Source organism: Carcharhinus amblyrhynchos, chromosome 17, assembly GCF_965287045.1.
Source record: "Carcharhinus amblyrhynchos chromosome 17, sCarAmb.v2.hapA, whole genome shotgun sequence".
Classification (NCBI taxonomy): domain Eukaryota; kingdom Metazoa; phylum Chordata; class Chondrichthyes; order Carcharhiniformes; family Carcharhinidae; genus Carcharhinus; species Carcharhinus amblyrhynchos.
This window is the reverse complement of record NC_137340.1, coordinates 2,230,372-2,243,425: the sequence shown is the minus strand read 5'-3', so window position 1 is coordinate 2,243,425 and position 13,054 is coordinate 2,230,372. Positions and strand designations below refer to the sequence as shown.

Genomic DNA, 13,054 nt, shown 5'->3' with positions numbered 1-13,054 from the left:
AGGGTTTGGGTATTGACGGTGTGACTGTACCTCATTTGGGGGAGGGAGGGTTTGGGTATTGACAGTGTGACTGTATCTCATTGGGGAGGGTTTGGGTATTGACGGTGTGACTGTACCTCATTTGGGGGAGAGAGGGTTTGTGTATTGATAGTGTGACTGTATCTCGTTGGGGAGGGTTTGGGTATTGACGGTGTGACTGTAGCTCATCTGGGGGAGGGAGGGTTTGGGTATTAACAGTGTGACTGTAGCCCAGGGATGCGTGCATTGATGTTGTAACTAGCTCCGTGGGGCAGGGGTGACATTGCCAGTGTGGCTGTAGCTCTGCGTATGGGGGTGCTGGTGTTGGTGGAAGGGGAATTTTCACCAGTGCTCAGTGGAAATGCGCAGCTACATGAAAGTGCACTTCCTGTGATTTTGGGGAGAAGTTTGGAACATTTTGAGCAGCAGGGGCCAAACTGTCACAATAGATTTACCAATGTTACCCCATGATTCAAACTCAGGATGAATTATTACTGTCCATTTATCTCTGCCAGTTCACACTGAGTACAGTCTTGTGTTATTTCAACTAACATATTGATGCAGTTCTGTGTTTGTAACTTTCAGTTCAACAGTTGGTAGCCTGCAGGCTAGAGTTGATTCACTCGAGAAGGCAAACTCTAAACTCATTGAAGAGGTAATGCGTTTAAATTTGAGTTTCTTTAACGTTCTCTATTTTTTAAACATTTTAAACTTTCAGCCGTGTCCAAGGGGGAGATTTTACATTCTGATCAGTGGAAGTGGGGATACGGCTGATATTTTCTCACTACCCAATATTTAGGAGACATTGTCTTAAATCTCAATCATTCAGCTTTGCTGTATTCTTTACAGCTGCAGACCCATGCTGGAATATAGAATCACAGTCTCCACACTCTTCCACACTTGGATTACTCCAGGTGGTAATGTTTGACATTACAACAGGATTATTCCCGGGGTGACACTGGCCCATGCCAGAATAGAATTGGTCACAGATTTTGGGGATAGAACCCATAGTACACCAGATGACGTCCTGGTGCCGTGTTTTGCCGTATCCTCTTGGAGTTTGGATATACCGTATACTTACATACAAAGCTTAAAGTTTCTAAATGAAGTGGTAATCTGTCAGATTTCATGGGCTGTGTGAGGGCTCGGGTTTTTCTACATACTGCAGTTAGTGGAGCTTCATCTCCAGCACATTACTACAACAACACAGATTTCAAGAGAAAACTGAGCGAAATTTTGACTCTTCTTCTTTGTTCCCATAGTTAGCAATCGCAAAGAATAGTATAATTCGATTGCAAGAAGAAAACCTTCAGTTTCGCAATGAAAATATCCAAATGTTAATGAAAACGCAGCAACATCTGGAGGTGCGTGAGTTCCTGAGTCTTGAAAGTTTTTTCCCCAGCACACCTGTCCCTCTGTCTTTCTGCATCTGTCAGGAGTAGGTGGAGGTGAAATCTTTCCCTCCTGTCATCTTACAGCTGATACTTGTTACTGCACTTCTTTCTCATAAAGTGTTATCTGTTTAGCTGGTGAAACTGGATGTGTCCACAGAACTCGAGACCTACAAGGGCAGTCGGCAGGGACTGGATGACATGTTCACTGAGGCTCGGAGACAGCTCAGAGAGGAGTCACGCATACGTCAGGTATGTGTCCTTTAAATTGCTCTTCAGCCCGTGAGTTGCTGTGGATGGCCATAGTGGATTGAATGGAATTCCTATAACTGCCAAAGGCCAGTTGCTGGCTCCTCTCTTTCCCTTTGTGTATGTTACTGTGCTGGACCTTCTCTTGGAATGAACTTCCTATCCGCAGGGAAAGTCATTCTGGGTCATTTTTATATATAGTCTCCATCTGTGTGCCACTTTGAATTATGTGTAAGAAATGGTAAGCTGGGCAGGGAAACAGCTGAAAGATAAAATCTGATTCTACCTTTCGTATTGCAGCAAATCCAACTGCATTGCAACAGGTTACATGTTGATCAAACAGCTTGGAAACCTGAATAGGATCAACAACACTGGGGACCTGCCGGAGCTCTAAACAGGTGTTTAGTAGGTAGTTGAAACTCTGAGCTAAGACGCAGTCTCTGTGTTTTCGTGTGAGGAACGTTGCATTTAGGGATATACTGATGGTGAGAGGAGGAAGAAATGTACCTTGGGCAGAGTGATGAATAGAACATAATGCAGCATTCACTTTTTGTGGGAGAGAACTCTAGTTTTCCATTGCCCATTTATATGGAAGTGTTTCCTATCAGCCTAGCTTTCATTTATTGGTTAATTCTCTTTATCTTGGACTTGCCCCAGAGGGAAGAGTTCCTTCCTAATTACCCCCTAATCAGATCGTTCTAACAATCTAACCCCCTTGAGTAGACCACTCCTCAATACTTAGCAGTCAGGGAAATAAAAGCCAGGTTCCAAACTCTTAAAGCCCTCGTAACCTTCTGGTGAATCTACGTGACACCCCCTCCAGCGTCAGTATGTTCTTCTGAAGGTACGGTGCCCAGCTTTGAATAAGGTTTCTTAGAAAAATACTTTCTGGAACCTATTAGGGAGTAGGTGGTTTTGGACTTGTAATGAGAGAGGATTAATTAAAGATCTCAAAGTCAGGGATCCCTAAGGCAAGATAGAATTTCACCTTCCATTTCAGAGTGAGGAATATGGGTCCATATCAGTTGTCTTAAATTTAAATAAAGACTCTTAGGTGGGTATGAAGACTGAGTTAGTTAAAATAGAATGGGAAAACAGTAGGGAAGCAATGGCAGAATTTAAGGAAATATTTCATAACTTTCAACAAAGATCTATTCCATTGAGGAAAGAAGAATCTATCAGAGGGATGTACTGTCTGTGGCTAATTCAGGAAGTTCCGGGCAGTGTCAAATTGAAAGAAAAGGCACACAATGCTGCTAAGGCTTGTGGTGGACAGAGGACTGGGAAAATTTTAGAAACAGTACAGGGGAGATGTCAGGGGTAAGTTTACCACTCAGAGGGTGGTGAGTGAGTGGAATCGGCTGCCGTCGGTGGTGGTAGAGGCAAACTCGCTGGGGTCTTTTAAAAGACTTCTGGATGAGTACATGGGATTTAATGGGATTGAGAGTTACAGATAGGTCTGGTAGGTATGGATATGATCGGTGCAACTTGTGGGCTGAAGGGCCTGTTTGTGCTGTAATGTTCTAAACCAGCAAAGGATGTTTAAAGAGGAAGAAGTTAGAGTATGAGAATAAATTAACAAGCACTATGAAAACAGGTAGTTAAAAACTTCTGCAAGTATATAAAAAGGAAAAGTATAACTCAAGTGAGCATTGACCCTTTAAGAGTGTGAGATTGGAGAATTAATAATGGCAACGAGGAAATGGCAGAGACTTTGAACAAGTATTTTGTATTTGTTTCACAGTAGAAAACATAAAACATTCAGAGAACCGTAGAAGAACAAGAGGCAAAAGAGAAGTGAAAAATAACAGGAAATTTAATTGTACTTCAGGCTGACAAATCTTGAACCAGCATCATAGGATCTTAAAAGAAGATTGTAATCTTTCAAAATTCACAAGATTCTGCAAAGATTCCAGCAGATTGAAAAGATGTAAATGAAGCACTTCTGTCCAAAAAGCAGGAAATTACAGGCCAATTAGTCTAATCTATCATTGGGAAAATACTGAAATCCATTATTGAGGAGATGGTTTTGTGAAAGGGAAATAGTGTAGGACAAGTTCTTTGAGGATGGAATAAGCAGGATAGATGAAGGAAAACCAGTAGGTGTAGCCTATTTTGAATTTGAAAAGCTATTTGATAGGCTGCACGTACAAAGTTACTGTACAAGGTAAGAGGTCATGATGCTGTAGGGTGATATATTACTATGGATAGAGGATTGGCTGACTAACAAGGAAGCAGAGATTCAGGATAACAATAACAGCATTTTAACGATAATGACCACAACACAGTTCAAGGACAAAGAGAAAGATGGCCTGCAAAAGATGGCATTGGATTGGGGGAAGGCAGATTTTATTAAAATAATACAGGGTCTGGCCAAAGTGTTGGAGTTTGTTGGGGGGGTTGCATTCAGAAAGGAGCTCAGGCAGTACAGGTCTAACATGCCCTTGGGGGGAAATGTAGGAGCAATAAGTTCGGGAACCCCGGATGTCTAGTATAATTCAGGACTGGATGAGGAAGAAGAGGAAGGCTTTTAATAAGTCCAAAGGGAACAATTCAGCTGTGGCCTCAGAGGAATTTGGGAAGTGCAAGACGACTTGAGAAAGCAATTAGAAAAGCAAACAGGGAGCGTGAAAAAGGACTTACGAAAAGCCTCAACACCAAGTCAAAGTCCAACAGGTTTATTGGAGTGCTGCTTCATCAAGTGAGTCTCATCTGATGAAGGAGCAGTGCTCCGAAAGCTCGTGATTCCAAATAAACCTGTTGGACTTTAACCTGATGTTGTGAGACTTCTTACTCTGCTCACCCTAGTCCAATGCCAGCAAATCAACATCATGACTTATGGGAAAGAGTAGGGAGAATCGTATAAATATTCTATAAATACATTAAGTGGAAGAAGTTAACTAGGGTCTATCAGAGACCAAGGAGGTAATGAAGCCAGAGGAGATTGGAAGTACGTTAACTGAATAATTCTCTTCAGTCTTCACTCAGGAAAAGGAGAATGTAGGTACAGAATTCAGGAAAAGAGACTGAGGAACAGTTTCAAATAGGAAATGAGGAAGGATTGAAGGCTTTGACGGGTGTAATAATCCCCTCGCCTGGATGAATTGCATCCGGGGTGCTGTGGAAGGTGAGGCAGGAAATTGCAGGAGCTCTGATATTTTTAATTGCTATCTGACCTTGGGGGGGGGAAGTGCCAGAGGACTGGAGGAAGAATGATATAGAACATAGAACATTCCAGCGCAGTACAGACCCTTCGGCCCTCGATGTTGCGCCGACCAGTGGAACCAATCTAATGACTCTCTAACCTAAACTATTCCAATGTTATCCATTTGCCTATCCACTGACCATTTGAACGCCCTTAAAGTTGGCGAGTCCACAACTGCTGCAGGCAGGGCATTCCACGCCCTTACTACCCTCTGAATAAAGAACATCTGACATCTGTCCTATAACTACCACCCCTTAATTTAAAGCTATGTCCCCTCGTGTTAGCCATCACCATCCGAGGTAAAAGGCTCTCACTGTCCACCCTATCCAATCCTTTGATCATCTTGTATGCCTCAATGAGGTCACCTTGTAACCTTCTTTAATGAAAATAACCAAGTCCCTCAGCCTTCCCTCATAAGACCTTCCCACCATGCCAGGCAACATCCTGGTAAACCTCCTCTACACCCTTTCCAATGCCTCCACATCTTTCTTATAATGCGGCGACCAGAACTGTACGCAATACTCCAAGTGCAGCCGCACCAGAGTTTTGTACAGTTGCAACATGACCTCACGGCTCCAAAATTCAATCCCTCTACCAATAAAAGCTAACACATCATACGTCCTCTTAACAACTTTATCAACGTGGGTGCCAACGTTCAGGGAGCTATGCACATGTACCCCGAGATCTCTCTGCTCGTCCACACATTCCCGCACCCCCCCCCCCCCCCCCCCCCCCCGAAGTATGTGCAGGTTAGGTGGATTGGCCATGCTGAAGTGCCCATTAGTGGCAGGGGATCTAGCTAAGGTAAATGCAAGGGGTTATGGGGATAGGGTCTGGGTGGGATTGTGGTCAGTGCAGACTCGATGGGCCAGATGGCCTCATGCACAGTGTGGTTCTATGATTCTATCCCATAGCCATCTAAATTCCAATGAATGTAACCCTTGTTTGTTTATCTCTCTTTGTAATTTAACCCTTGGATTCCTGGTTTTATTCTCGTATATCTACACTGCTTTTTGCCCCAAGATGCATCTTTTCTCTGGTGTGGTGCTCTGAACTGCTGATAGTAACTCCAGGTGTGGTCTAACTAGGGCTTTGTATAGTTATAGCATAACTTCCTCCTTGACTTGTATTAGTCTTCTAGATATAAAGGCCACATTCCATTAAATGTTTTGATCTTTCATACCTGTTCTTGACATTTTAATGATCCAAATACTTGGATTCCCATGTCTCTTTGGACCATCACTTAGAAATTATCCTCTTCTATCTGTTTCAAGTTAAAAGTAGATGATCTCACGTTTACCTACATTGAAATCCATTTACCAAAAATGTACTCATTCACTCAATCTTTGTTAGTTTGTGCTTACACCTACACTGTTTATATGCTGCCTTTCTTTTGTTTTTGGTAAATTTAGATGCATGTCTTTAAGTCATCGGTAAATGAACAGAAATATTGTGGACAATACAGGTCATATCCTGCTAATTAGACCATTAATGTCTTATCCCTAATCACTGTCTCCAGCCAATAATTCATTCAGTAACAGTCTCTTACGAGGGACTTTTTATAAAATACTTTTGGGAAGTCCCTATATATTCCCCTGCCCACAACTTTTAGTCGCTTCATTCAGATCCATCAGGCATGATCTACCCTTTACAAATCTAGATTTCTGTTGCCTGGCAGTTAATATGCACTGTGAACATATGCTAAATATTCAGTGATCTGAGAGATTCAGGACAGAAAAGAAAACTTGCTCTGAGCTCGCTAATTCTAACAGTTCAGCATGGGGACACAATCCCATGTTAAAACATTTGCATATTCTGTTATATTCTCAAATCTCTTCAGTTTGAGAAAAATTAATGACATTGCAGGACTGCACATGATATTGCAAAGTACAGATGACCACTTTAATTTGATACATGCTGCATAGTTCTTGAAAGTAAATAAACTGCTCCATGTAGCACATTGCCTTCAGAAAGGTGGCAGCTGCACATGCATTGCAACAAATACAACCCTTTATAATAGCTTTTTTAAAAACTTTCATGAACTGAGTGTTGCAGGCTAAGCCAGCATTAATTGCCCATCCTTAATTGCCCCTCAGAAGCTGCCATGAACTGTTACAGTCCATGTGGTGTAAGTACACCCACAGCGCTGTTAGAAAGGGGTTTGAGGATTTTAATCCCGTGACAGTGAAGGAACAGTAATATAGTTGCAGGCCAGAATGGTGAGTGACTTGGAGGTGTTCCCATGTCTGTGTTATCCTTGCCTTTCTAGGTGTTAGAGTTGCTAGTTTGGAAGGTGCTATTTAAGGAAGCTCGATAAATTGCTGCAGTGCATTTTGTAGATGGGACACGCTGCTGTCACTGTGCATTGATGTCAGAGGGAATTAATGTTCAAGGTACCGGGTGAACTGCCAGTAAAGTCAGCTACCTTGTCCTGGTTGGTATCAAACGTCCTGAGTGTTGCCTGGATGAATGCAACAAGTGGAGAGTATTCTATCATACTCCTGACTTGTGCCTTATACACAGGCTTTAGGGAGTAAGGAGGTGGGTTACTCACTGCAGAATTCCTAGACTCCGAGCTGCTCTTGTAACCACAGTATTTATATGACTGGTGTAGCTTCTGGTCAATGGTAACTCCAAGGCTATTGATTGTGGGGGATTCAGCAATGGGAATGCTCTTGAGTGTTAAGCGGAGATGGTTGTATTCACTCTCTCGAGGATGGACGTGTGGTGCAAATGTTTGTCAGCCCAAGTCTGAATGTTGTCCAGATCCTACTGCATAAGGGAACAGAAATCTTCAGTATCTAAGGAGTTGTGAATGATGCTAACTATTGTGTGATCTTCAGTGAACATCCCTAACTCTGAATTTATGGTGGAGGGAAAGTCATTGATGAAAGAGTTAAAGATGTTTGGGTCTCGGACAGCTAAGATCCAGGCCATTCATTTAGCTGAAAGCAGGATTTACAGAATTAAAGTTGGCCATGAGACAGTAAGATGAGGTTGGGACACAGAGACTTGGTCTACTGTACAGGCAATGGCAGAAATTTTCCAGAGAACTGGGCTTTGAGGAGGTTTGGGCTTGAGGCAATCTGGCTTTGATGTCAACAAGCTAGATGCTTACAGCAGATTGCTCAGGGAGTCCAGGAATGTAACATTAAAACTTTCCAAAGGCCAGAGGAGCTGAGGTGATGTGATGTTGCCCATTGATGAGTTAGTTTCAAAGTAATAATCAGTTTCTATGTCTCTGGTCAAAATCCATTGTTCACCTTGGGCTATAGATGGTGGCTATTTCTGCATCTTCAGCTATAACGAGTTTTTGATCGACCTCTTTGTTATAAGCTCCATTGTTTTCTTGATTTGTAATGAGTCCACACATTGATGGGTGAGAGATTTCACAAGGATGAATGTTGGGCTTTGCCCTGTAATTACTGTTGGAAGCTTCCAGAACTGTAGTTAACTTGCAAACAGTGCGACCTGTAGCAGCCATGTTTTGGTCCAGCAAAATCCATTTTTAAGTTAACAGAAAGTAAAGTTTGGTTTGAACAGCATAAGATCTCTTTCATGACTAATGGACATTGCTGATCAGAGTCATACCTACGTAGAGAGTTTCTCTGCGATTCTAGTTGATTCCAGTTTTGCTAGAGCTCCTTGATGCTACACACAAAATCCTGCCTTGATGTCAAGGACAGTCGCTGTCAACTCATCTGGAGTTCAGCTGTTCTATCGTGCCCCAGGCCCTGCCTCCATTTAGCCTTTCCCCCGGATCCCTCTCCCTTCCTGTCCCCATTCCCTACCCCATTGTTGTTGGGAAACTTGTGGCTTTGCTGAGCTTTTCTTTCTTGTTTGGCAGGATGTGGAGAGTGATCTGTTGGTCCAGATTAACATGAAGCAGGAGATGGAGCTGGCCATGAAACTACTGGAGAAGGACATTCACGAGAAGCAGGACGCACTCATTAGCCTTCGGCATCAGCTCGAGGAGGTGAAAGCCATTAATGTGGAGATGTTTCAGAAGCTGAAGGTAAGTTGCTTTGTGTCAGAAGCTGCTGGGTTTCAAATATCAGCTGGAGAATTTAAAAATGCTGCATTATAATTACCAGGACAACTGATGAATATCCGGTTAATTATCCTATCGGTATCGTAGTGAGTTTCAAAAAAAACAAATCCAGTCGATCTCCTGTGTCCTTTCATGGAATATAACCTTCAGATTAATCAGGGTTAAAGACCAGGTGGTAATGAGAGCAGGCTACTTCAATCTCCGTAAAAAGACCACAGCTCCATCTGGATTATCCTTTAGCACCAGGTAGTTCCATAAGATGATGGTTGAGTGGTTGATGGATCACAGAAATCAACCTCTATTGATTAGTCTACTACAGACCCTGGCATTAGGTGAAGAAAGCTCCTCAGTGGTGGAGAGCTTTGGGAACCCGAGGTCCAAATTTCTGTTCCTCTCAAGTTCTCACCTTGTCATGTCTCAAATTGCTCACAGCACGACTCATCTCTTTTCATCATGTCCCTTGGGACACTCTCTGTAGATTGATATGGTGGTGTGGTAATTATACCACTGGACTAATAAGCAGGAGGCCCAGTTTACTTGAATCCTAACCCCAGTTTTGTTCCTCAAACTCTGCTTCCATTTAATTTTCAAACTAGGTCAATGATTTGCCTCCAGTTCCGTGTGCTTCAAGTTTTGATAACAGTCCCTTGTGAGGGATTTTGTCACCATGCCTTCTGCAGGTTCACATAAATCACAATCACAGACATTGCCTTTAGACACCTCTTCAAAATGTTCGACCTGATTTGTCAGACATTACCTACCCTTTACAAATCCACACTGAATCTCTGTGATGAACTGAAAATTTTCATGATGTTCCAGTCAGTCTTTAATTATAGACTCATTAGAACAGCGGTTGTCAGGCTAACTAGTCTATAATGATTGCTTTTGCTTTTCTAACCAGTTTAAAAAAATCAAACTCTGAGACCACATTTGGAATATTGTGTTCAGTTCTGGTCACCTCACTATAAGAAGGATGTGGAAGCATTGGAGAGAGTGCAGAGGAAATTTACCAGGATGCTGCCTGGTTTGGAGGGTAGGTCTTATGAGGAAAGGTTGAGGGAGCTGGGGCTTTTCTGCTTAGAGCGGAGGAGGATGAGAGGCAACTTAATAGAGGTTTATAAGATAATGAGAGGGATTGATAGAGTGGACGTGCAGAGACTATTTCCTCAGATGGATGTAGCTGTTACTGGGGGGCATAACTATAAGGTTCATGGCGGGAGATATAGGAGTCCAAGGTAGTTCTTCACTCAGAGTGGTTGGGGTGTGGAATAGACTGCTGCTGTGATAGCAGAGTCAGACACTTTAGGAACTTTCAAGCGGTTATTGGATAGGCAAATGGAACATGCCAGAATTATAGGGAGTGGAATAGTCTTGATATTGGGTTTGGACATAGCTTGGCACAACATTGAGGGCCGAAGGGCCTGTACTGTGCTGTACTGTTCTATGTTTCTAACTCTGAATTGAGAGAACCTTGGGAGATTATAGTTAGATCTTCAGTAATGTTCTTACCTGGGAAGTTCTGATCTGAACCATGTTGCTAATTTCTCCAGTGTTGTTATTTTCCTTTAATTTTGCTGAACCCCTGTTTCTGATTGAATAATAGTTTCCTTGGGGTGTCTGGCATGCTGACTGTCTGACCTGATGCCGTACTGAATAAGCACATCCACTATTTCCTTATTTTCATTGACAATATCTATTGAAGTCAACCTCACCTAAATATTTATCACACTGCTCCACATTCTCCCTTTCAAGCACTTTTCGTATTAGATTCAATATTTGATAAATGTTCACTTGCCGTTAGGCTGTAAATTCAATGTGATTCTGTTCCATTATAAATTGGATATGGTCTGCAGCACTGTTGTTTCTGGGACCTGAAAGCTATCTCTGGCACACTCAAGAAATGCACTGTCTTTCTGGCCTGTGCCAGTGTGTTTATCTCAATCTGTATAAAAGTTATAAATTCCATCCCATTAAAACCATCCTATATATAGAACATAGAACATTACAGCACAGTACAGGCCCTCGATGTTGCGCCGACCAGTGGAACCAATCTAATGACCCTCTAACCTAAACTATTCCAATGTTATCCATATGCCTATCCACTGACCATTTGAACGCTCTTAAAGTTGGCGAGTCCACAACTGCTGCAGGCAGGGCATTCCACGCCCTTACTACCCTCTGAGTAAAGAACCTACCTCTGACATCCGTCCTATAATTACCACCCCTCAATTTAAAGCTATGTCCCCTTGTGTTAGCCATCACCATCCGAGGGAAAAGGCTCTCACTGTCCACCCTATCTAACCCTCTGATCATCTCCTCAGCATTTATACAATTTGCTGGTTCACAGCTACTAGCAGGGGGCCCAGATACAACTCCCAATATACTTTAAACCCTTTTCTGTTTCTTAATTCTAACCATAAGGTCTGCTTACATTTTGTTTGATCTTCTCTTTCTCTGAATTCAGCGATGGAATGTCAAGAAACTGATTAGAAAAGGGAAAATTGAATACGAGAGTAAACTAGCAAGAAACATTAAAAGGACAAGTGTTGGGTCCATTTCAGGTAGGGGGGGGGAGGAATTTATAATGAGGAATAAGGAAGTGGCAGAGAAACTAAACCAATGCTGTGTGTCTGTCTTTATAAAGGGAAATACAAACAAAACCTGCCAGATGTACAAGGAAAGCAAGGGACTAGTGATAATGAGGAACTGAAAGAAATTAGTATCAGTTTAAAACAAAGTAGTATTGTGTATTGGGATTGCATGCTGATAAATCCCCTGGACCTGATCTACATCTCTGGAGTTTTTAAAGAGGGGGCTGTAGAAATGGTGGAACTTCAGTAGATTCTGGAATGGTTCCTGCAGATTGGAGAGTAGCAAATGTAACCCCAATATTTAACAAAGGAGGAAGAGAGAAAACGGGGAACTACAGATCCATTAGTTTGACATCAGGAAAAATGCCATTTGCTTTCTTAACTGCTCTTTCAGTCTGTCCTGCCACCTTCACTGTTCTCAAACCGCTCAGCTTCTGCACCCCTTTTAGAATTGTGCCTTTTGTTTTAAATGGGCTGTCTACATATTTCCCACCAAAATTAATCTCTTCACAGGATGTGGGCACTGCGTGTAGGCCAGCGTGTATTGCACATCCCTAATTGTCCGCAAGGGGGCAGTGGTGAGCTATCTTCCTAAACCACTTCAATCCATGTTAGGAAGGGAGTTCCAGGATTTTGAGCCAACAAGAATGAAGGAATAGTGCTATAGTTCCAAGTCAGGATGCTTGAGAGTTGGAGGGGAACTTTAGTTGGTGGTGTTCCTGTGCAAGTTCTACCCTTGTCCTTCTGGCTGGTTGACGTCATAGGTTTGGAAGGTTTTTGTCGAAGGAACTTCACTTTTGCTGTAGTGCATATTGTGGAGGGTACTTTGAACAGCTTCCTTGAACAGTATGTAATGGAACCTATGAGGGAGCAAGCTGTCCTAGATCTGGTCCTGTGTAATGAGATGGGAATAATTAATGATCTTATAGTTAGAGATCGTCTCAGAAGAAGCACTCACAGTATGGTTGAATTTAAAATACAGATGGAGCGTCAGAAAGTAAAATCCAATACCAATGTCTTGTGCTTAAACAAAGGAAACTACAATGGGATGAGGGAGGAATTGGCTAAGGTGGACTGGGAGCAAAACTTTTATTGTGGGACAATTGAGGGACAGTGGAGGACTTTCAAAGCGATTTTTCACAGTACTCAGCCAATGTATATACCAGTGATAAGGAAGGACTGTAGAAAAAGAGATAATCAGCCATGGATATCTAAGGAAATAAAGGAGGGTATCAAATTGAAAGAAAATGTGTACAAAGTGGCAAAGATTAGTGAGAAACTAGAGGATTGGGAAATCTTTAAAGGTCAACAGAAAGCCATGAAAAAAAACTATAAAGCAAAGTAAGATGGATTATGAAAGTAAACTAGCTCAGAATATAAAAATGGATAGCAAAAGTTTCTACAAATGCATAAAACTAAAAAAGTGGTGAAAGTAAACATTGGTCATTTAGAGGATAGAAGGGGGAAGTAATAACAAGAAATGAGAAAATGGCTAAGGCGTTGAACAGGTATTTCGTGTCGGTCTTCACAGTGGAAGACACAAATAACA

The 13,054-nt window shown here is 42.2% G+C and overlaps 1 protein-coding gene across 3 annotated transcripts in view; it reads left to right on the top strand.

Moving 5' to 3' along the window:
- The window catches only part of rufy2 (RUN and FYVE domain containing 2), a 61,324-nt gene that overhangs the window by 29,431 nt on the left and 18,839 nt on the right, over positions 1-13,054 (top strand). For all 3 annotated transcript variants that reach the window (XM_080205387.1, XM_080205386.1, XM_080205389.1), the window contains exons 8-11: positions 604-673; positions 1,281-1,382; positions 1,545-1,661; positions 8,711-8,878. In XM_080205387.1, coding sequence (XP_080061513.1) covers positions 604-673; positions 1,281-1,382; positions 1,545-1,661; positions 8,711-8,878 — 457 coding nt within the window. The remainder of the gene's footprint in view (positions 1-603; positions 674-1,280; positions 1,383-1,544; positions 1,662-8,710; positions 8,879-13,054) is intronic.